Consider the following 25891-nt stretch of genomic DNA (forward strand, 5'->3'; position numbering starts at 1 on the left):
AGAAAATTCAGAATTCAAAAAATTTTTTAATGTTTAAATAATAGTTATTTTTAAATTAAATTTTATTTTTTTTAAAACCCTTCCCTTCCATCTTGGAGTCAATACTGTATATTGGCTCCAAGGCAGAAGAGTGATAAGGGCTAGGCAATGGGGGTCAAGTGACTTGCCCAGGATCACTCAGCTAGGAAGTGTCTGAGGTCAGATTTGAACCTAGGACCTCCCATCTCTAGGCCTGGCTCTCAATCCACTGAGCCACTCAGCTGCTCCCAATAGTTATTTTTTTAAATGAAAATTCAAACTTAAAAAAAGATATGATATATCAAATGCTCTACTACTATCCATTACTTGCACTTGAGAAAAATGATATAAAAAACCTTTGTCAAGGATGAATATGACCAGAAAAGGGTAGAGGATAGTCATGTAAGGAGAGTAAGAGAAGCATCCAATGGATACCATTAATGACAAGAGTGTTGAACTCAAAGGCAAGTGACATGGGTTCAAATCCTATTTATGTCAATGACAAGTTCTTTGGGATAGAGAATTGACTGGTAATTTCACTGGAGTAGGGGATGCCCCAGTGAGGAAATTCCCTCTACCAATGCAGGTTATCACCTTTTCTACAATTTAAGAGAATGCCTATAACCACAAACCTCCAAGATGGTTCTGAGAAACAAATAATGGAATGTGTAAAAAGGGCCTCACAAACCTTGAAACATTATATAAATGTCAGTTCTAGTTACTGTTATTATTACTCAGCATCTTTAGGATATTAAAGAATAAGGGATGTGCCTCTAGCACATGGGACATTTCTGTGGAAGGTCTGAGGATGCCAGTCACATAGAAGATGAGATTCTGATTTGTACTGATGGTTAAAATTGACCCAAGCTAGGAGCGGACACAAACTTTCAAAGCTGACCAGTGCCCAGGACCAGAAAAGTCCTTGCTAGTCTTCTGATCTCCCCTATCTCTCCTTCACAGTGCTAACAGCCCATGGGTAGCACAAACGTTTCCCCTAGCCTACAAGTGTGAAAAGTTGTTACTTTTGTTTTTCACTCTAGGAGATAAAAGGTGTATGTCAGACTATATAATTAATGAGTCACAATGAGCTGTCACAAACACGTCCACTCGGCTATTTTTTGTTTATGTTATTCTGATCAGCTCATCAGACACACCCAATCAGGCTATTGTACTCAGGGTGTGAACAAGCACAGCTATCCGATGCATTCTACAGCATGAAACCATCCAGTTCTCAGAATTTTTATCTTATAAACAACTAAGGAAACACACAAATAACTTCCCTTCTGTGAGGCAGTTTTCCTCACCTGCACTCGACTAGATTACCTCAAAAATTTCCTCCAATTCTACCATTCTCTTAAATACCCAGTTTTTTTTTAACCATAGCTTCTCTGTAAAATGAGTTCAAATCCCATATCTTATGCTTAGAAATTAAATAATTTAACCAACTTTCCTTGGCCTCAGTATCTCCATCTGTTAAATGACCTCGGTAATCTACTAGTAATTTAACAGATGAGGATACTGAGGCCAAGGAAACCTGGCTAAATTGTTTCCTGGTCTATGGTCCCATGACTCTAAAATTTACACAAAATCTTGGCCTACAGTCAATATTATGGAGTCAGATGACCTGGGATCCAGGCTGACACTTCTACTTAAGAGCTAAGTGACCTTAAGCATAACCCTTCACTCCTAGCTCACCTCTATGGCCCAAAGTTTCTTTCTCTGTACAACAGGGATGTCAGACTCAGTGCTTTTTGAAATCCCATATTTCCCAACAGTTTTGCAGTTTTAACTCTCTCTTTCGGCCCTACAATGCATATGGAAATACTAATTTTATTTGTTCTTTATAAAGTTCTGAATTTTAAAAAGGAAATAAGAAGAAAGCAAATTCTCTGATCTGTGATTTAATTTAAAAGCCAACAAACCAAACCAGGAGGAAAACATCCAGGCACAGATTAGGCAGGAGCACTGAAATCTGACCCATGTTCAAAGCAGTGGATTCCTGCAAAGAATGACGTTTGACTATAATCTCTGACAAATCTTTCTTAAAATCACTTGACCTCTTTGAGGCTCTTTCAGGATCAAATGAGATTATGTAGGTTTGGAAACCTTCAAGTACTACACAAATATGAACTCTTATTATTACTGCCTTATCCAATACTTTCTCCTGGGAAGAGAATAGAGCTTTTTTCTGAGGCATATGACCATCAAGAAGCAATGGAATAAACATTCTCTTTCCTGCCCCAGAAAAGAAATATTCCTGCTTCCACAAACCCACCTGTGCAATTCTGACCAGGCTCAGGCTCTAAAGCACTCTGAAATTCCAGCCATAATTTTGAGTCCTCCTCTAATATCTTACCTACCCCAAAGCTTCAGCCAGGTGTGCAAGTGACCCTGGATTCTCAAAATATATGCCAGCAGACTGTGGGTTCTGGCAAATTCTGCACCAAACTAGAGATTTAGAGATGGGAGGGAGCTCAGAAGACAATCAAATCCAATTCCTCCTCTATTTAAAAGATGTGTGTAATACCGAGGTCCAAATGCCCCTTGAATATTATATGTCAGAGAAGGGATTTGAACCCCAGGCCTTTCACTCCAGATTTGGTGCTCCTTTGAGCATGGGCCTGGGAAGTGGTTATTGCCTGAGTACCAGGCTAACCAAGTTCAGCTTATCACCAAAAGAGCTGGTCCCCCTGGTGATGAAGAGGTTAGCCCCAGCTAGTCAGGAAAGCCTGGAAGGACTGTACTCTATCTGTACTGGCTCAGGGAGGACCCATGTCAAGGAAATCACAGACCTTTTGAAGTGTTAGAAGTATAATTTTGAACCATTGACAACAAACCTTAATAAAGGCTTTCATCTGTTGGCAAAGCTCAGGATCCCGCTGGATATTTTCCTTTAGAGATTTTGTCCGTGCAGACAGTGAGTGAAGCTCTGACTCGGTGTTATCAAGAGATAATCTACCAGAAGAAAGGCAGAAGTGGGCAGTTAGGATGAGGAAATGACTCCGGAATATCACGTTTGGGGAATTATCTAATGTGTCCCAGAAGTACATCAAACAAGACCTTTCCCTGTTGGTCAACATTATCCAAACAGAAGGTGAGTTATTACTCTAGCTTTCCCCATAGTTAGGGCTCTGTGGGTTTCCTTTCATGCTTTGTTGTGGGGCTTTTTCTGTTTTGTTTTTTGAGAGAAAGGAGAGATGATGACTCCTTCACAAATACAAAGAGAGATAACCAGTTCAAAGAAATTGTGCCACTCTCTTTGGAGTGGAGCTCGAGAGCCAACTGCCTTGTTCTATGGGTATGATTTCTCACAATGTAAATCTGAAAATCCATATCTAGCAATTTCCCAAACCCTGTAGAAGTTGGGGATGGGAGAGAGAGGAGTACAGACAGGCAGAGACAGACAGAGGGACAAAGAAATCTTCCTGCTTTCTTCTAGTCATTAAAAGCAAAAAAAAAAACAAAAAAAAACCTTAATTCTGAGAAATAGGAGACAGGGTAGTCTGGTACTTCCTATGCCAATAATGACATTCAGAAGAGAAAGGAGCCACATGCTAGTTCCAACAAGAGGCGATAATGTTGACAGCTCATATTTTCATAGCTCTAGGGACTAAAAAGCACTTTCTTGCTCAGAAGAGCTCTATGATGTAGGTAATATAAATTGTGCTCATTTTATAGACAAGAAAACTAAGGATAAGAGAGATATAATAATTTCTCTCCAGGGTCACACAGCTATTAAATGTCCATGTCTGGATTTGGACTCATTTCAGAGTCCTGGCTCATAGCAAATTAATCATTAATTCATAAATATTCAAAACTATTAATAAGTTTAATATAGCTGGATGAGTGGCTTTTAGCCAGCTGCAAGTTATGTGAAGAGTGCTAATGTCCTGACAAAGGCTAAATTAGCCAATTCATTAGAGGGCTTTTCCCCCTACTACTGTCAACTCTAATCATGTTGAAACTCAAGTATCCTGCCTTCATTTTAGTCATCTGTGCTATTAGTCAACACTGACCTTTTAAAGTTTCTAAAGTTTCGCTCAGAAGCTTTACATCTTACTTTTCTAGCTAATTCTATTAATTGTAAGTCAATATCTTCACAGACTTCTTTCTATCATTAAGACATAGGGGATGGGATCCTTTCTATAAGCTAATTCCCTGGTATCCTTCACCCTAGAGGTGCTCTATCCCCCATCTCCACCACCTCTGAGGACAATTTTTTGCATGCTCTATCCCTCTGTCCAGTAGACCAATGCAAGCACTTCCTCCTTCTGCTCTCTGGAGTAATGCTGGGGGCTCACAGACAGCTGGAAGAACTGCCCCAAAACTATAACCTTAAGCTAATTCATGAACTTGATATTGAATCTTTCTTTTACAGATAGATATTCTTTGTGACACTTTTATTAATCAGAGGAAAAATTTTCTCACAAATTTCTTTCAGAAAATCAAATTTGAAATGTAATATTTAAAATGCTGTAGCATAGTAGAAAGAGATTTGGCCCTAGATTTTTCTGGATTTCAAACCCTGTGTTACACCAAGTTGCTATCAAAAGTTATTATAATAGAAGTAGAGTGATGTAGTCTGAGCTCTCTTTTGGGTGTGGAGGGATTTAAAGTTCTCAATCCACTTTTTTTTCTTAAATCTGATTTTAAAACTGATCATGGTTTCTTATTTTAAAAGAACTCTTAAAAAACTCCAAACATTTCAACATTGATTATTTGGGGGGAAAAAAGGCCAAGGAAAAACATCTCCATAGGCTAATCAAGGTCTAAAAGCTATATAAGAGAAGTGTTTTAGAAGATTTTGAACTTCAGGCTAAAAACTGGGAATCCATTTTAGTATTTCAATTTAAAAAATTCCCAAATTCTTCCAAGAATCTCTCCATTTCTCTTGCTTACCTGGCAGCATCCTGAACATGACGTAGTTTTTCAGAAAAGTTCAGAAGAACAGCATCTTTCTTTTGGGCTTCCTTGAACAAAAACATAATTTTTTTTCTTTATAGACTTGTAACATATTAAAAGAGAACATCTGAAAGGGACTTTTCATAAGTGCATCAAAGGGACCTTAAAACTTAAGCACAGTTCCCTTCTTGCTGTAGACTCTGCTGAGAAGGTTAACTATGATATTGTTAGCAGGATTTACCAGACGCCTCAAGTTTCAAAATAAATTGTCGCTTCCCAGAGCAATCAGCACCTTATCCTGCCATGGGATACAATTCCTTGGCCCTAGTGCTGAATGGGAGGAGGCGGGAACAGTTGAGCAGGGTCCATTGTGTCTAAGAGAATCCAATATTTCCTGCCTGAATGCCACCCATACCTGAGTGTTTGCCTTGAAATGATCAAGGCATCTGGCAGCAGTTAAAGCATTGCAGGCTGAGCTGAATCAGAAGGTACACGCCATGGCAGTATTTAGATTCTGTGCCTATTTGGAGGATAGGAGGAGTGGAGGTGGGAGGGGAACAATTCCTGACTAATGAAACTTCACCCTACCCATCCCAATTATGTCAGTGGGAAAGAGAAACAAGAGAACTCTGACAGAAACAAATCATTTGTGCTTAAAAGAAGGACTTGAAAATGAGCTTTTCAATCAAATATGTTGCTAAAATGAATTATTATCCTCTGAAAAGGAAAGTTGTGTTTGTGACATCAAAACTAGTTCAAATCCGTAAAAGAAAAGGAGGTTTTTTTGGCACCATAAAAACAAATGGAAAAAGACCCTGGTATTTGGGATAAATCCTTCATTTTTTCAACCAGTTATTCCTAGGTTATGTATTGTTGTATAGTCATTTCAGTTGTGTCCAACTCTTCATGACCCCATTTAGGTTTTCTTGGCAGACATTGGGGTATGTTTGCCATTTCTTTCTCCAGCTCATTTTATAGAGAAGGAAACTGAGGCAAAAAAGGGTCAGATGATTTGCCCAGGTTGACACAGCTAGTAAGTGCCTGAATTTGATCTTGGGTCTTCCTGACTCCAGCACCAGTGCTATATCCACTGAGCCAATGAGCCACCTAACTGCCTGGCCAGAAAAAAAAGACGGATAAAGAGTACTGGTAATAACAAGACCCCTCTCTTTACAAAACAGAGAAAGGATGCAAAATGCAGCATCTACTATACCTTAGGCAGTCACTATGTCAGTTTATTTTTAATGAATGTTTTTCTCTGATCAGATGAGTCTATTCATTAGTAGAAATAAGGGGTTAAGAAGAAATGGCAATTGTGTGTTGTCTACAGAGGGGTGGGGGGGTTTGGAGGAGAGAGAAAGAAAATGAAACATGTAACTATGGGAAAATATTCAAAATAAAAATTAAAAAAAGAAGAAATGGCCTTGATTTATAAATAAAAGGTGAGAATAAAATGTTATTTTAAAAACTAGGGCATAGGGTCTATCTTAACCCTCTCAAGGCAGAGATTATCAAATGCATGACAATCTGATTTACTAGGCACAAATATTTATATCTGACATCAGAAAATGTCCCTTATCTTTTTAAGGATATTTAATAGGGTAAAGGATGGGAAGGACCTAGGTGTCCAGGAGTGGTATATAATATGGGTTTTGCAACTGCTTAGTATGGCAGTGTACAAAGCTGCTGCAGAGAAACAGTCCTCATGCCACAAAAGCAAGAGCTTCTCTGGGAGGTCCCTTATCTAGCTGGTCTACCTCCAAATTGCCCCACATAACTGCTGGAAATCATTTTTACCTACCAGAGCCACAAAGTGGAGGAGATTCATTCCTGGTTTGTTTGCTTTTGTGTCAGCCAATTTGAGCAATGATGATAATTTGAAACCCACTGCATTGCCAGCATAACCTCCCTAAAGAGAGAAAACCAAGAGAAAAGGCATGTACCTCCTATAAACTGCCACAGCAACAAGGGAAAGCCCCATTTCCACTTAGAAGTGGCCTTACCGCATTCATAATATTTCCAGCCTGGAGGACCAAGTGCAGGATAGAATGTAACTCCTCACAGGACATCAGCTCTGTAAAGAGGACCAGAAGGAAGCTCTTGAAGAATTTTACATTTAAATCCTAATCCCTACTCAATGTTTATCAGATTGGTACCGAAACTGTACAGGAACACAAAAGGAGGAGGGGATTAAAGCACGGAGGAGAAACAGACAAAACAAAGCATTATACTGAGTATTAGACGTTCAACCCCCAGCCACTATTAGGCATCTACCAAGCCCTTTAGTTTCAATTGCAAATATGCCAGTATTTGTTTGAGATCACTATTAATAGCTCAATGAACTAAGTTTGCAAATAGGAGAAAACAATGTACAAGAGGAATACAAACCAAAGGCCGGGTGTTATTCTCACCTGGCATACTCATGATCCTTGCCATGGTTTCAAGATAACACTGGGTCCTCAAAAGCTGTGCCAGTGCAACACAAGCTCTGACAGGTCCTATGGAGTTTCAAGTACATGCCAGGCAATTGTCTGTGAGTTTATCATGTGAAGGACCCATGCAGGTAGGAAAGCATAGCCAGAATCATCACCTGAAGGCTGGCTACTAGGCAGGGAAGTATTTGCTAAAGCAACTCTTGAAGACAGGAATACACAGGAATAGTGTAATAGGCAAGCCACTTAACTCTTTGGGGACTCAGCAGTTTTCAAAGGAAGAAATGCAAGCTCTCAAGAAGTATAGGAACAATATATTTTTAAACAAAACTATATTTCAAAACTGCTCCAGCTCAATAATTAGAGAAAAGCAAATTAAAATAACAATGAGATTCTACCTGAACTATGGGTTCACGTCCATAAGATTATCAAAGATGACTCCCAAAACGGGAAAATGAAAAATATTAGAGGGACTATGGGGAAACAGGCACCATCCTGTTACACTGTTAAGGAAGCCAGAAAGGGCTAACCTTTCTGGAAATCAATTTGGAACTCTGCCCTCCCACCTCTAAAAGTGCTAAATAGTGTAAGCTTTTACCTTAAGAAATCAAATAATGAGAAAAGGGGGTCATATGTGGTAGTACTTTTAATTATAGCAAAGAACTGGGAACTAAAGTTACTATCATTAGGGAACTAGCTGAATTATGGTAAATTAACATAATGGAGCCTTACTGCAAAGTAATGAAATGAGGAAGAGACAGTGGTATAAAACTTGAGATGACTTGTATGAACTGATGCAGAATAAAATGAGCAGAACCATAAGAATTACACAGAAACAAAGGACAAACTTTGTATGACTTGGGAATTGTTCAATGCAATAACCAGGCATAATTTCAGTGGACAAATAAAAAAGAATGCTATCTCTTAAGTGAGATGATGAATTCTGATGTAGAAATAAAGACACATAAATGATCCATGTGAAAATTTATTTTGCTTGATTATATATATTTGTTAAAAGATTTTGTTTTTCTTTTTTTTTCCCCAAAGTGAAACAGTGAAATCACTAGATAGTATTCTTCCCCAGACACTCACAAAAGAAAAACTAATCGCTTTAGTAATTTTTTAAAACACAGAACTAAGGCCAGAAGCACAAACAGGTTAGCTTTAAAAGTTAAATACTAAAAGTACATACTTAAAAAAAAAAAGTTGTACAGTCATAGTTTCATGGACAATCCTCTTTTTTGCTATGTTACCATGTGTACTGAAATGCTTAATGTACTTGTTGTTTAAGTTAAAAAAATTTTTAATGTAAAGATATTTTTTAAAAAGGAATCCATTTCCTCAACTGCAAAATAACTGGGTTAGATGACATCCTCCTTTTTAGTATTACATTTAAGATTTAAGTTCTGAGGGTAAAGACTATGTGTCCTCGCAATAAACTTTATGTTTCAGGTTTTATTCCTTTAATTTTCTTCTTTCTCAAAATCACTTTAAGACTGGATTAAAAGAATGGGGAGGACTAAAAAGCAGGTGGTATTTTGTTTTTCCAGTGAGCTCCACAAAAGCTTTTCTCCCCCCCAGTCATGCCAAGAAAGCATGCAAATAATTTGCAAAGAACTATGCTTACAGTATAGCCACCTTGTCAACACTCTGCCTTCATTTCAAAATGGTGGTTTCTTTAAAAACAAAAAGATACATATTTCATGTCCACAACAAAATGACCCCTTTTCCTAAGCAATCCATCTCCCACACATGTCTTCAAAATGACTTCTTAAATGTTAGACGAAGAGCACTATAAAAATAAAAAAATTGTCTGTCTTTTATTTATTTGAATGCATGTACAAAGCTAAAAAAGCTTCAATTTGAAGAGTGGCAAATCACCTCTAATATTGTGACATCTGTACTCTCTCCTTCTATGCTTGGTAGTACTAGAATTACTTTCAATTAAATTATACTTGGATCCTGGCCTATGTTATGTTATCTAAGTAGGCCAGTTCTTTAAGAGAAAACAGATAAGGAATGTTTCCACCATGCCCACTAATTTGCAAATAATATTAAACTACATTCTTACTAGACATGAAAGGGGAAAAGTACCTCTTCTAACTAAAGCAAAATGAAAATTATAAAGTCTTCAAAAGTTGCTACATGTGTTGCTGTAGCAAAGAGAGAAGAAAAGGATATTTTATGAGGAGAGAAGAAAATCTTTTTATTTTTTGGTCTTCTAAAAAGTAAAATAAATGGTCTAAAAAAATTAACTCTGCCACAGGGAATAGTGAACAAACAGGAAATCCAAATTCAAATAAAACAATAACTAAAACCTCAAGGGTGACAAAGAGGAAATCTAGTCAGCATTGATGAATTGTAGAAAAGTTCATGGTCAACAAAATAATAGCTAACAATTATAGAGCACTTTCACATTTGCAAAGTGCTTTACTTCCAGTATGTTATCTCATTTAATCCTCCAAAGAATTCTATAAGCTATTTTTATCTCCATTTCATGGATGAAGAAACTGAGGCTAAGAGACTTGCTTAAGGGTAACACAGTTAGTAAGTGCCTAAGGCAGGATTCAAATTCTGGACTTCCTGATTCCAAATCCAGTGGTTTATCCATACCACCATATGACTGGCAGGTCATGACTGAATGAAAAATAAAAAAAGACAAAGACAAAGACAAAGACAGATTCATCCAACATACTGGTTCCAAGAAGCTAGGTAAGTAATCCTAGCAAACAGGACTTATGGGGGGGTCACAAAAATGTAGATGCCTTACATATGAAGATCATTATAACAAACTGTAACATATATGAGTAGAGTACTAACTCTAGAGTTATAGGTTGTCGTTGAGTCATTTTCAATCATATCCTACTCTTTATGGCTCCATTTAGGGTTTTCTTTGCAAAGACATTGGAGTAGTTTGTCATTTCCCTCTCCAGTTCATTGTACAGATGAGGAAACTGAGATAAACAGAGTTAAGTGACTTCCTCAGAGTTATACAACTAGGAAGTGTCTGAGGCTAGACTTAACTCAGGAAGGTAAGCCTTCCTGACTCCAAGAAGTTTCAAATTCTACCTCAAGTGGTTGCCACCTGTTTGACCTTGAACAAGTCACATAACCTTTGTGGGTTTTAGCTTCCTCACCAGTAAAACAAAAGGGTTGGCTAAAAAGCCTCTAGTCGCTTTCAGTCCTAAATTTAGAAGATCCAATAGAAATGACAGAATCACAGAATTTTGTAGGAACCATCTGAAAAGGATCTCATTGCTTATCTAGTCTAACCCATATTTGAAAGGAACCCCCATTTTGTAAAAGAATGCTACTGCATGCTAAAAAAAAAAAAAGACATATGCCGAAAGTGAAGTATGTGAACTAATAAAAAGTGAAGATCGTCCAGAAAAAGACTGTATATGATAACTACAATAATGTAAAGGGAAAAAATGAAGGGTAACTGAAGTCTGGTTGTAATGAGCTCTCCTTGGTAAAGGAAGAAAGATTATGTAGGAAAGGGGGAGAGGGCTCAGAGGTACGAGATGATGTAAATGCTGTCACAACTGTGACTCCACTGTTCTTACTTATCTGTTTTTCTTCTTCATAAGGGAGGTTTAATTGAGGGATGGGGAGGATATATAGAGAAATTACTGTGTTGATCTAAAAAACAAAAAGCATCAATAAAACTTTTAACAACAGAACCCTTAAAAAATATATTTCATGGACCCTTAGAAAAGGCACTTCATCTTCATTTCCTAATCTGCACAATGAGAGGAGTGGACTAGATCAAGTTTGTATTGTGCAGTTTTCTTTAGTGTTATGGACCCCTCTGGCATTCTGGTGAAACCTATGGACCTCTTCTGAAAATCATGTTTTTAAGTGCATAAAAGAAAAACCACAGGGTTATGAAAGAAGCCAATAATTCTGAAATAGAACTTAAAATCAAGTTCACAGAGCTCAAGTTCAGGAACCTCCAGACTATTTGCTCTCTAAAGTCCTTTCAAATGCTAAGATCCTATGACCTTATCCACTTCAAATTTAGGGTATTATCAACACTTGGACTTCATCCAACTTCCACTCAAGTTCAGTTCCTTATCAGAGCTTGGAGGTGACCTTGAGCTCCCAAGCTATGCCCAAGTCCCGCTGATCTACCCAATCTGGAAACGTTTCCACTACTGACCTGGCAATGGATGACGCATCTATTGTCCAAGAGTTGACTTAGCTAGGATCAGAAAAGCTTATCACCAGAAGGTGAGCCACCAGGAGATGAATTTTTCTGGCAATGGCAATTCATAAAGCAGTCTAGCAGGGCACAGAGGGGCTATATCCTGGAGATGGAGGAAGGACCCATACTGCTAAAATCATGGCTCTTTCTTGAGCTATTGAAGATTTCTCTAAAACAATGGGGGATCTTTGCAGGCAGGCACTCTTTCATTTTTGTCTTTGTCCCCAGTGCCTGGCACTGAGATTAGTGCTCGTAAAGCTGAATTAAGGGGAAGTTAGGTAGCACAGTGGCTAGCATACCAGGCCTATAGTCAGGAGGACTATATGTCTGAACTCAGACACTTCCTAGCTGTGTGACCCAGGGCAAGTCACTTAACCCTCTTTGCCTAGCCCTTACTACTCTTCTGCCCTAGAACCAAAACACAGTATTGATTCTAAGACAAAAGATAAGAGTTTAAAATAAGTAAAAAATAAACTAAATTAAGTAAGTGCAAGTTCAACCAGGAGACATTCATAACCAAAGAATTAGTCACTTACCCTTCGTAGCCACTCTTAACATGGACATGTCATCCCACAGAGAAGAACACAAAGGTAAAAATTCCTTCTTTAGCACCATGGCTTCAATCCGAAGTGAATAACTAAGAGGCAACAACAACAAAGAAAAGACAAGAAACCCCTTTACACAAAACTGTCAACAATCAAAGAATTCACTATGAAAAGAATAACTAGTCCATCCTTACTTTGGCACCTGAATTAGGAGGTATATAAAGGAATCTGCCAGAGACAGCTTGGTTGCATCTCCACTAAATGTTTTTAATTTCTTTACCTAAAAGACAAATGAGAGGAGAATAGAGAAATTACAGTTTATGATCAAAACTTGAGCACTGCCTGAATTTTTTTTAATTTTAAAGAGCTAAGCAAAAGCATTATGGAAGCAGAAATGGGTACGGATGATGAGTTTTTATGCTCATGGGCAGACTTGCCCTCTACAGATTTTATTTTTCACATGATTATAGATTTGAAAGAGAAATACATGAAACTACAAACCATCTGGATCTGGCACCATTAGAATATGCCACATGGAACTAGAATATAAGCTCCTTGAGAGTAGGGACTCTTTGTCTTTGTAGCACCAGTATCTCCCCCAATGCCTGGCACTTGGTAGCCATTTAATCACTGTCCAATTTAAATGAGTTGACGTAATAAAGGATGACTAGAGTCTGAAGGAAATATGCTGAAAAGGCAAATCACCATTTGAAGAGGAAAGACAAGAATCATTCCAACAACAGATAAAATTTCTACTATGTTACTTTTTTACATATTAGGAACTAACCATCCTTGGATAAGATATAACATCTACATTCTACCAAATTCCTATAATAAATAGTTTTATGGAAAAGGACTGGCATAGTCTGAAGTTCGCAAGCATGAAGGGGGAAAAAAGGAAAATTCTACCTAATAATTGAAACGATCTTCATAATTTCCTTCCCAGAATTAGCTAAAAAGGAAAAAAAAAGCACATTCTGGAAGATATATGCTCCAATAGCATGAGATGGGCTACAGGGTTCTTAGACAACAGAAGTGTCATTCCCTAACATATAATCAGTGGACTAGATCACTAAGATTTGTTGGCAAAAACACTAGTTAAGACCTCTGCTACAGTGAGTGTAATGTAAAAAAAAAAAATCTTTCTTTTCCTTGTATATATAATACTTTAATAATACTAAAATGGACAGTTCATCCATGGTATCACATGGTCCCAACAAAGCATTATTCTCTTCTCTCGGTTTTTTAAATCTACTTTACAAATTCTTACTCTCTCCTCCTTCCCAGCAATTCATTTGGGAGCTAATGAGTATCAGCATAATTTGTCTTTTAAAGGTTTGAAATAAAGACTAACACATAATACAGATTTAGTATTTGGAAAAAATTCAAGCTAACTATTTCTCTGGAACAATAAATGAAATTTATACCCTAAATTGAGCCAGATGCATGTTAATTTATATAAGAAAGAAAAGACCTTTTTTTTTTCCCCTGCAGTCAGCTAAAAGGTGAATTTCCTCCTGAGCACTTAATTGCCAGGAAAAAAAGAGTAATTTTCTGTATAGTTCTGTTTCTTAATCCTGTCAATACAAAATCCATCTCTGATCCTACATAGGCACATGGGACATCTACAAGACTCCCATGACCAGCCACCAATGTGTTCTGTATATCTACCTCTCTTTTCTAACACCTCTTTCTTAACCTCATTTACCTAGGCCACCTCCATGTCAAAAAATGAGACACAGCTTGGGCATCTTTGTTGGATGAACCACAGCTTCTTGATACATAAGTCAGACGCACCAGGCAAAAAATTGGGACATTAATGCATTGTTGGTGGAGTTGTGAATTGATCCTACCATTCTGGATGGCAATTTGGAACTATGCCCAAAGGGCTTTAAAAGACATAAAGACATAGCACTGCTGGGTTTATACCCCAAAGAGATAATAAGGAAAAAGACTTGCACAAAAATACTTATAGCCACGCTCTTTGTGGTGGCAAAAAATTGAAAAATGAGGGGATGTCCTTCATTTGGGGAATGGCTGAACATATTGTGGTATCTGTTGGTGATGTAATACTACTGTGCTCAAAGGAATAAAGAACTGGAGGAAGTCCATGTGAACTGGAATGACCTCCAGGAATGCAGAGTGAAAGGAGCAAAACCAAGAGAACATTATACACAGAGACTGATAACACTGTGGTACAACTGAACATAACAGCCTTCTCTACTAGCAGCAATACAAGGATCCCGAGCAAGGCTGAGGGACTTCTGAGAAAGAAAACTAGCCACATTCAGAGGAAGAACTGTGGAAATAGAAACACAGAAGAAAAACAACTGCTTGAACACATGGGCTGATGGGGATATTATTGGGGATGAAGACACTAAACAATAACTCTAGTCCAACTATCAATAACATGGAATTAGGTCTTAATCGATGATACATGTAAAACCCAGAGGAATTGTGCGTTGGCTATGGAGGGGGTAGGAGGGGAGGGGAGGGGAGTTTGGGGGAGAGGGAAAGAACATGAACCATGTAACTATGGGAAAATATTCAAAATAAAAATTTTAATTTAATAAACAAACAAACAAACAAACGAATGAATAAATAAAAGAAGCACCAGGCAAATCACTTCATGTTCCAGGGCTCTGGTTAACTCTCAAGCTGCTGCTGAACTGTGCTGGTAGAGTGAGTTCCCTCAATGGAAGTTCCCTATTCTAGTAAAATCTCAGGGACAGCTGAAGAAAAGGCACTATAGCAATAGGAGAGGTGTGTGAATCAGAGGAGTGAACCACATTTACAGGGAACAAACCTATAATTATGATTAACTCCCATCAAAAATCTTTTTAAAAATAAATTTTATTGCTATCTTTTATTTTTACATCACCTACATTTCCCAATATATTCTTTCTTTACTCTCCCTCCCAGAAAGCCATCCCTTAAATTAGAGAATAAAAAAGAAAAAAGAGGGGGGGGAAAAACAGTTCAGCAAAAATAACTTGAAAAATTCTGAAAATATATGCAGTGGGGACACCTACATGGCTCAATGGATGGAGAGCCAGGCTAGGAGATGTAAGGTCCTGGGTTCAAATGTGGTCTCAGACACTTCCTAGCTATGTGACCCTGGACAAGTCACTTAATCCCAATTGCCTAGCCCTTACTGCTCTTCTACCTTAGAACCCATACTTAGTATTGATTCTAAGGCAGAAGGTAAGGACTCATCATGATTATTTTTTAATATAGGCAGTGTCCCACATTCATAGGTAAAGAAGGAGGAAAGGTAGGGCAACATAGCTCTTCTTTGAGGCCCAAGTGTGATCATTATAATTTCACAACATTCATTTAAATGTTGTGTTCTTGCATGCATTTCATATTTGATTTTACTGGTTTCATCAACTTTGTTTTACATCAGTTCATGTAAGTCATCCCATGCTTCACCCTATTCATTCTATTCATCATTTCTGGATTCATTTTATTTTATTTTTTAATTTATTGTTATTTTATTGATTAATTATGAAAAATTTTCCATGGTTACATGATTCATATTCTTTCCCTCCCCAACTCCCACCCCCATCCCATAGCCAACGTGCAATTCCACTGGATTTTACATATTCATCATTTCTTAAAGGACAGTAATATTCCATAACATTCGTGTCCCATAACTTAGCAAGAATCTTTCACTAAACATCATTAAGCATTATGTCAGCTAAGAGAAAGGGGCTTTTTTTGCCCATAAATTTTAATAGGATGTGCTCCCCAAAAATATACCTTCAAACTCACAGTCTTTTTTTCACTCTGCTCAGTTTAGGGAAAAATGGAAGCCTAGATTCTTGCATCCTTTACTAAAGGAATCTTTCTCCTCTTCTCCTATGAAATGCCTCCTCTCCTTCCACTCCCCACCAACTAGATACACTCCAAATCCTGCAGTCTCCCCTTGCCATTCCTCTAGTCCAGTGGTTCTCAAACTTTTTTGGCCTACCGCCCCCTTTGCAGAAAAAATATTACTTAGCCCCTGGAAATTATTATTTTTTTTTAAATTTTAATAGCAATTAATAGGAAAGATAAATGCACTTGTGGCCATCACCGCCTCCCTGGATCACTGCAGTACCCACCAGGGGGCGGTGGCACCCACTTTGGGAATCACTGCTCTAGGAGGAACAGAGCATGAAAAGGAAAGAAGGGAAGAGGAAACCAGGTGACCACAGTAAACAATCAGCTTCCCAACTCAGCCCTGATTTTCTTCCTCTATGTAGTCATATTGACCATGTAGTCATGATAACCAGGGTAAGCATGGAGCAAGCGGGGAACCAGGAACAGGGGGTTATGGTGAAAGAAAGGAATCAAAGGCAATACATCTTAGATTTTGCCCTGGGTCATAGTTATGCCCAAGCCCCTCCATTCTCCCTAAAGAACAAAACCTTCTGTGGGATACAAAGGCCACCTATGCATCCTTCATGTTCTAATGCCTACATTCTCACTCTGTCTTCATTTGAGGGAAGACTAGCAGCCTGGATCAAAGAGAAATAAATAATTAAACACAGCTCTTCACCAGGGAAAGGCTAAAGGAAAAGAACCTTTTTTCTTATTTTTTCCAGCATAGGGAGAAAATTGTAATTATCCCATACCAATTACTTATACCAATGTGTTCTGATAGCAAAGGTCAGATAGAAAAACAAGGACAGTGGTCAGTGCTGATTTAACACCTCTATGTTAAGGTCAAAAAAGAATTGAGGGGCAGCTGGGTAGCTCAGTGGAGTGAGAGCCAGGCCTAGAGACAGGAGGTCCTAGGTTCAAAGCCGGCCTCAGCCACTTCCCAGCTGTGTGACCCTGGGCAAGTCACTTGACCCCCATTGCCCACCCTTACCAATCTTCCACCTATGAGACAATACACCGAAGTACAAGGGGTTAAAAAAAAAAAAGACAAAAAAAAAAAGAGAGAATTGAGTCTGAATCCCAGTCTCTGACAGCTACCAGCTCTGTGACTATGAGAGGTGATCTAAATTCCCTAAGGTTGAGTTTCCTAAGCTATGAATCTAGCATAGTGAATAGAGGAACAATCTTGGAGTTCAGAACACTTGGGCTCAAGCTCTACTCTGACACTTATGCATTTTTGGTGGAGATGTGACTTGATCCTACTAATAAGCCTATGCCCCAAAGAGATCAAAGAAAGAGGAAAAGATCCTATATGCCCAAAAATATTTACATTGTTTCTTTCTGAAATAGCAAAGAAATGAAGGGAGGAAGCCTATCTATTGGGGAATGGCTAGACAATTGTGGCATATGAGTGTAAGGGAATATTATTACACTATTCCAAAAAACCACAACAAGGTTTCAGAGAAAAATGAGAAGACCTGCATGAATTGATTCAGAGTAAAGTGAGAAGCAGTAGAACAATTTATACAATGATACCATCATAAAGAAAAACAACTTTGAAAGACTTGAGAACTCTGACACTCCATGCAATGATGAAACACATTCCAAAGGACTAGTAAGGAAGTATGCTCTCTACTTCCTGACAGAAAATAGCCTTGAGATGAGAATTTTACATACATTCTCAGATTCAGCCAATATGGGGTTTTGCTTGACTGTATTTGATTTTTTTAAATAAGTTTTTTAATTGATTTTTTGGTTGTTTCTTATATTGCCATCCCCTATGACAAACAGTATTTTTTAGAGAGGGGAAAAAGAAGTCATTACCATAGATAGATACACTGAAAAAAACTTTGAAAAAGTGTACTATGCAACATTGGTAGACCTCCTACTTCTTCAAAGAGATGGGTCAGATGTGCCTTCAAATATCTCTTCATTTGGACTATGTATATTTGTCACAAAGATGTGGGTTTTCTTTTTCTTTTCAAATGGGGAATTAGGGTGAGATAGAGAAGGGGCACAGAGCTGAGACAGAAAAAAGGGATCATTGAAGTATCTTTTTTTTTAAAACCAGAGAAAAGAAGAGAAGAAGGACCATTAGGAAGAAGGCCAGGTTGGCAGAATTGTTTTTTGAAAATACAGGTGGTTTTAGTAAATACCCCAAAAGAAAAGCAATACATCATAGAGACCTGTAGTTCCATCTATAATGAATGCTCTCTTCAGTTCTGCTACGTAGATGGAAATGCTTCCTTTTATTTGAGGTTTGTTAATTTGAGAATAAAACTAAAACTAAAAAGTGTTTTTGTAGTCCTGACTCTGACATGTACTATCTGTATGCCCTTGGGCAAGCCTAAATGTTCAACGTCTTTAGGCAGCTCTCAGAGTTTAAGTTATAGTTGCAGATCTGCATTGCTGGAGTTTCCAAACTGGGAGCTCCCTGAAGAGATAAAATCATAAGTATGAAAAATAAACTAAAAATTGGGAACACCTGTAGTACTTTACTAGGTTGCTAAAAGGATCAAATGGTCTTCAAGAACTCAAATTCATTTCCATACTATGATCAGTCAGTCAGTCAATAAACATTTATTTCAAATGAAGGGAAAAGAGTCTCTGCTCTAAGTCCAATTGAAGGAGGCAAGATGAAAACAGATATGTACAAACAAGATAAATGGGAAACTAATAAAGGCATTCAGTTTAAGGTGAATCAGTTAAAAAAAAGGTAAGGAATCAGAATAGATATGTGTATCTAAATATAAATTATGTACTTGTGTTAAAATGGGAAATTAAATATAAGATAAAATAAGTATTATATCTGTCTCTTTAAGCTGAAATAAACTGCATGATATTTCATCATGAATATATAGATATTTCTATGCATAGATAAAGATGTGTGTATGAATACACAAAAATGTTCTTGTTCTTCTCTCCTTAATTGCTCCCCTTCTATATTGTATAATGAGTTTATAAATAGTTTCCAAACTTATTTTTCATGTACGATATTCATTCTTATATCAGGCAGGGCTCCAGAGGAGAAAGGCCTTAAATCACTTCTGGTATATTAGGGAGAATTACTGTATATTTCTTGTGTTTGAGGTGTGTGTCAAAGATTCCATCCAGACTACTGCTTTTTGTATTTTCTTGGTCCTTAGGAATCTCAAGGAAGTTCTTCTTTTCCTTTTTTTTTTTTTTTTTTTTTTTGAAACAGAATTGGATTAATAAATGAAGGGGAGAAGGGCTCTTTTCCTATGTGCATGTTCCCCATTATATTAGTATGGGGATGGCTGGATAGTTTATGGACCACCAATTAGCAGTTTGCCAATTAAAGACATCTTGGGATGTTCAAGGGAGAGTTGAATAATGAGTTCCTAAAATTCTATTTGTTAAGCTGGCTTACCCAGCTTCCAGGTTGTCTCTGGTCATTAGCGGCAACCATGGAGAACTCTATTTCTTTATTATTTATGATACTGGTCTATGCAATAAATGGATATAATCATTAAATTTTTATTCTTACTCAAAAAAATAAAATAAAATATAAGGATCAAATGAAGATATACAAATTGTAGCATAAATCTTATACAATTCAATCTTGGGACAATAGGTTTAATGAGGAAAGGGACTTTCCAGGCCACTGAATCCAACTCTTTCATTTTACAGATTAAGAAACTGAGTCACAGAGCAATTAAACAACTTGCCCGGGCAGTCACAGCTAGGAAGGCAAGATCTGAATCCAGTTATGCCCTCTCCAATATGCCATGTTGCCTCTGTCAGCTCGTTCTTACTTATTCCACAAATGATCACAAATTTCACTGCTCCAATAAATGATGCTCCAGTAAAATTCCATCACTAACATGTTCCTCATACCTTCTTCGACTTCTCTTTTTGACCCTGCTTCTTCCTTAGGCTCTTCCCTAACCCCCTTCCCCCAAAACAACCCTCTGCCCTAGCTCTCCTGGCACTGAGAGTTCCCAGAGACCCTAATCCTCAGGAGAAGGAAGGAGACAATGAGCTTCATGTCCTGTGGAGCCACAAGCCACAAGGCACTAACACCACCCACAAAAACTTGTTCTTGCACAGGCTGTCAGTCACCAGCCTTTCACTGCTACTCCCTTCAACAAGAGATAATGTTGGGCTTGTTTAGGGAGGGGACAAGAGAGGAGGGGAGGTGTGGGGAGTCAGCCTAGGGACTGACTGACTGTCAGGGAGTTCCTGATGAAGGAAGCTCCCAGTTTGAGAGGAGAGGGTGTGGTGAGTTGGAACCAACAGTAAGTACTGTAAACAAGGAGGAGTGTGACAGGGCTTGTCAGATTGTCAGGGCTGATGCACCAAGGAAAGCGATGTGAACAGCTGCTGCTGATCTCAGAGTCATCTATGGAGCCTGCTCCTAGCGCCTCGGATGGGCTAACCAACCACTTAAAATGAGAATGGGGCTCAAGTCTGGAGTCAAAGGTCCAGAGTCAGATCAGGTCTCTAATGCTTATTACCAGTGTGGCCTTGGGAAAAAGTCATTTTACTTCCTGGACACCTATAAGACAATGGGCTTCTGAGTTCCCTGCCAATTCAAAATCTAAAAGATTCAATGACCCTGAGATTCTAAACAAACTCTGAAACTCCTCACGCTGTTCTGGGGAAAAGAATAATCTTTAAAATAAAAAGGTTTTGACAATCATTTTGCTTCCCCCCTAAAATTTCTGCAACCTTCAGACTCTCTAGTAATTATAACAGCTGGTAGTTATATACTTTTTAAGGTTTGAAAAATACTTTATAGGGGGAAGCTGGGTAGCTCAGTGGATTAAGAGCCAGACCTAGAGACAGGAGGTCCTGGTTCAATCTGACCTCAGACACTTCCCAGCTGTGTGACCCTGGGCAAGTCACTTAACCCCCATTGTCTACCCTTACCACTCTTCTACCTTAGAACCAATACACAGTATTCCAAGATGGAAGGTAAGGGTTTAAAAAAAAAAAAAAAAGAAAAGTACTTTATAAACATCATCATCTCATTTAAGACTCTGCAGATTTAGAAACTGAGGCTCAGAAAAACTGAGAGATATACCCACGCTATCAGAAGTGCATTTGAACACAGGACTTAATAATTTAGACTCTTTTTGTTTATCTCTGCCTCCCCCCACTTCCCAAAAATGTCCATACAATGCCACTGTTCTGGTACCCCACCTCCAGATCTCCTTTATGTGTCATCTTCCTCTGTGAGAATGTAGGCTCTTTGAGGGCAGAAATAGCTTTGCTTGCTCACAACTATGGGAGAAAAGCCTATAGAAAGCTCTGATTTCCCCAAAGAAGAATTCAATTGATAAAAAAAAAATCCTATTTTATTTTTTGCCCAAAATAATACCTATAAACTAGTGCCTGCACTCAAGTTTTACTCTGATTCCCCACTGAAATGTGGTAGTAATCTAGGGGTCTCTGAAAGACCTTCTTAACTGATTAGAAAGGCTTCAAGTATGGCCAAGGGGATGGATTGTGTCTGTCTTGGATTCTACCATCCAAGGCCCAGCCAAATGAAGATCAGACAGAATGGCCATCCACTTCTGAATGAAAGTTGTGGTAGCAGCAGTTCATGTAACAGACTTGGGAAGGCTACATAGTGAAGATGGGAGAATTGAGTGTCTGAATTAATGAGATTATAGGTATCATAACAGAAATCTGCATTCGTTCCTCACCAGTAAGAACAGAATATGTAAGACCCCATACACATCACAGAATGACACCTTTAGAGTTCCTTTTACAGCCTCGGGACTCTTGACAAATATTAAGTAAGTCTTATTATTTAATCTTAGCCCATGGAAATTACTCTTTAATTGACATTTGGGAATTCTAAGGTACAAAGAAAACCAGAGAGGGTTAAGATGCACTTAAAATGCCAAGTTACTCATTAAGTCCTTAAACTTGGCATTTTAAACTAGAATTTTGCACTGATCCCAGCATGAAGTATAAATGGGCTTGTGAATGAATTACTTGGAGCTAATACTACAAAAAGACAAAGAGGTTGTGTCACCATTTGGGAAGATTTCGCAAAGTTTGATTTTCTCTATCACCCTGAGCCTCTGCCATAGGACTTCTAACCACCCCGTAAAGTTTGTCCATTCACTCTACTCTCTTCCCACCTTCCTTCTAAAAATGAATCAAATTCATTTTGTTTCTCACACTAAACCATTGGTTACACTGATTTTTTTTCACTTTTCAGGAATTTGGGTTGGTAGATTATTTACAAATAGCTCCATGCCAATTTTGTAGAGGGGCTTTTATTTCTTCAGTTTCCAAAGTGTTTTAATTGGAGGGGACCGAAATCAGGCTGGTGACTATACTAAGGCAGGGAACTCTTTAGGAAGACTTATCGGCGCAGGTTGAACTTCTCTGGAGCTTAAGAATTTTAGAAAGCTAATTAGGGCACTAAGAGGGTAATTGATTTGCACAGCCAGTATGTCAGGTGTGGGACTTGAACCCACATCTTTCTGATTGAAGTACACTCTACCTTTAAAAAATAAATTATAATTGAGGCAAAGGAGATTATAGTGCAATGAACCAGAGCCACTCTATTTTTATATTTTTTTCTATCTTCTTGGGTAAATTGGCATTTTAAGTGCATATTAATTAACAATTAGAATTCCCAGGGGGTAAAAGTAGAATTGTGAAGTCTTGAGATTGTCAAAGGAATTCTAAGAGTCATACTATAATTGATCCAGGATCTTAACTATTTTGTGCTTTCACTGGGTGAGGAATGTGGATTTCTGTCAGGCTACATGTGCACTAATCATCAACAAGCACTTAATGGGTGGCTCCCATGTACTAGTAGCTCTCACCATGGAGTGATCACAACAGAGACCTTCAGATTGAGAAACGACACTCCTAAAATATCAAGCCCACTTCCACTGCACTAAGAGGTGAGAGAATGAATGCAATCAGCCCCCAATTCAGAACCCATCCCTCCCCCAAACCAATTTACCTCTTCTGACTCCGGCAAAAGCTTAAGAAATTCTCGCAACGTTTCTGATCCGTAATGTTCACCATTTCCTTGGTGGATATCTTCTACTATGGACTGGGGAGACCTTGAAAAGACAGGGGATCAAATCCTATTTCGTGTTTGCTAGTCCCAAACAGAGGTGCAATCCAGGGAAAAGGAAAGACACAAACACCCTTCTCCCCAGCTCAAATCAAACACAAACCCCTTAAGGCCCTCAACTTCCCCCGTTTTAACATGCTATTTTGTATAAATGTTCCCAACAGCAGCATTGATTGCCAGGGAACAGCGTGACTCTTTCTAATGCAATGTTCAGTGTTGCCTTTACACAGAAAACAATCCACCAGCCACCCAGGGAATCTCAAAGCAGCAACAGCTGGTATGGACCTTTTTTTTTTCTTATGGTGAAAAAAAAACATTAAGTAAAAACTTCTTTAGTGTTCTTTACCCCATTTTTTTTTTTTGGCAGGGTGATAGAGATAAGGAAATGCCTCAAGACTACCTATTTTCATTTCAGAGAGTTCTCTTGCATTTAACAAATTTTTGCCTCCCCAGTTTCAACCTGCACTTAAAAAGCAAGGATACCTACCTATAAATATGCCTGTCACCCTACTGTGATCCAAGTGGAGGCCCAACATATTTCTTATTGCACCTGAAGCCACTAGCCTATTTTTTCATGGGCTATAACCACAGAGGGTGACATGCCCAAGCAGCATTATCAGATACCCCATTTAAAAAGAGGAGCAAGAAGCTGAGGGAGAGGAAAGGCATTTTCACTCATTAAAATGTAATCTCTCTGTCACACCTAGGGTTTAAAATGTTCCTTTATAATAGCAGTGTAGTCAACATCCAATCTATGCCAACATAAGATCTTACTTTTTGAATTGCTTGAGAAATATTCCAATGTTCATGCATCGTTTTGCATCCAAGACAGAAACCTAGGGGGGGAAATCCACAAGACTATTAGAACATCAGCAAAAAAAGAAAGGAAATAAAACCTTGCAAACATAAAATCAGTTTTTCAGAGAACTGCTATCAACACCCAGGTTTGAGGATTGATAAGCTGGACATCCTTCTTCTACAATATGAAGGATTATCCATTTCTTTAAAAAAGGAGGGGGAAGCAATCTTTTCTTGGAATCAATATGGTCCACCCACTATTAATAGCCACAATTCAGGAACAGATGTCTGAGGATATGTGATAGTAAGGCTTGAACTGGGAGACTTAAATCTAATAGTGGAGGTTTCTAAAGCTCAGTGGTCAAAGAGCTGGATGGTGAAGGAAATCTCTAAGTATTCCAAGGACTATCATGAAATCCTCCATTCTGGCCCTCTTTCCCCCCTTAAACAGTTAAATTAAATTTGCTTTCATTTAAAAACTAAATATTTGCCCAATAGCACACTTAGGGAGGGGGAAAGGGAGAAGCATCTCAAAGTCAAACACATTTGTCACTGGGGAAGTTCTCAAAAGGTTAGGAATAATATAACCCACACAGCATTAAATGCAAACACCGATTTCTTTCTTCAGATACTCTGCTGTATTGTCAAAATGCAGACTTCAGTGGCTGCCTGTTTTGTATGTCTCCCCGAGATAGAAATATTTTGAAATACTACAGCTTTCCAGGGTGCTTAACTTCTTCATTTCTCCACATTTTTCCTTGGAAGTAGAGTCACTGGTTTGCATTCAAATGCATCACCATAAGTAATTAATTAGATAAGGTTAATCAGATTGGAAAACAGGCAGAATTGAACTTTTGGGAGGTCATTCATTTCCCTACAAGTAAATATCCAGGAGAAGGGAAGGAAGATAAATTTAAAGGGCAATTTTTTTTCATTTCCTTTTTAATAAAGTGGAAACTCGCTCCAAATAGGAATGTTGTTTTAAGGACCATTCTGAAGGAAAGAATGTTACCCACCTCCAGAGAAAGAACTGTTGGAAGTCAGAATGTAGACAATTGCAATTTTTCACTTTAGTTTATTTAGGTTTATGTTTTGGGGTTTGGGTTTTATATGATTATTCTCTTACAAAAATGAACAATATGGAAATGTTTGTAGGATGATACACGTACAACCCAAATGGAATCACCTGCCAACAGTGGGACGAAGGGAAAGGAAGGGAAAGAGGGAGATCAGGTTGATCTATAAATTAAGAAAATTTGTGTGGAAATTTGTCATAACATGTAATTGGTAAAAAAATTAAAATATATTTTTTAAAAGAGTATTGTTTTAACCCTTTTCTATTCAAATGAATGTTATTCATTCTGAACAAAAGAGAATTCAATTTCAAACTCAAGTTTCCTGGCTCTATCTGTGACCTTCCGTAGTTCTCTAAGAATATACAAAACCACTGTAACCCCAAGCATATCACTTTTTTTTCTAGAAGGTTAATATTCTGCAAGACTGAATTTGGGGAAGGGGACTTTGATGACAGGCAATAAAGAATCTCTTGATTTGCAAACCCAAGGGATAGAGTTCATTCTATCACTACCATTCACTAGTCATAAAAACCAACTCCAGATGCTAAGGGAGCAGGCAGACTCCTCAGCAGTACTCCCACCAAGTACTTTTGGTTTGGCTTCAATATTCAAGAAGGGAAGCGGGGGAAGGAGAGAAAGAATGAGAAAGGAGAATTTCAAAAATAAACTTAATACTCTGTCACAAAGAAAGATCATATTATAAGGGAGGTAAGGATGGGAATTTAGGATCATATGACCATAAATTCTGGGGATTATGTAGACCAGGACTTTTTTTTTTATTATTTAAAACCCTTACCTTCTGCCTTAGAACCAATGCTATGTTCTAATTAAAAGTTCTAAGTAAATTCTATGTTCTAATTAAATTGTAAGTAAAGAAAAAAATACTGTATATTGGTTCTAAGGCAGAAGGGTGGTAAGGGCTAGGCAATGAGGGTTAAGTGACTTGGCCAGGGTCCCCCAGCTAGGAAGTGTCC

At 38.1% G+C, this 25891-nt stretch overlaps 1 protein-coding gene across 1 annotated transcript in view; it reads right to left on the minus strand.

Moving 5' to 3' along the window:
* Positions 1–25891, minus strand: part of FHDC1 (FH2 domain containing 1) — a 47582-nt gene that overhangs the window by 9311 nt on the left and 12380 nt on the right. The window contains exons 2-9 of the mRNA XM_044681289.1: positions 23818–23879; positions 22927–23029; positions 12299–12384; positions 12096–12196; positions 6924–6994; positions 6722–6829; positions 4918–4988; positions 2856–2973 (exon numbers count right to left, since the gene is read on the minus strand). Coding sequence (XP_044537224.1) covers positions 2856–2973; positions 4918–4988; positions 6722–6829; positions 6924–6994; positions 12096–12196; positions 12299–12384; positions 22927–23029; positions 23818–23879 — 720 coding nt within the window. The remainder of the gene's footprint in view (positions 1–2855; positions 2974–4917; positions 4989–6721; positions 6830–6923; positions 6995–12095; positions 12197–12298; positions 12385–22926; positions 23030–23817; positions 23880–25891) is intronic.

Source organism: Gracilinanus agilis, chromosome 6 (genome assembly GCF_016433145.1).
Source record: "Gracilinanus agilis isolate LMUSP501 chromosome 6, AgileGrace, whole genome shotgun sequence".
Lineage (NCBI taxonomy): Eukaryota > Metazoa > Chordata > Mammalia > Didelphimorphia > Didelphidae > Gracilinanus > Gracilinanus agilis.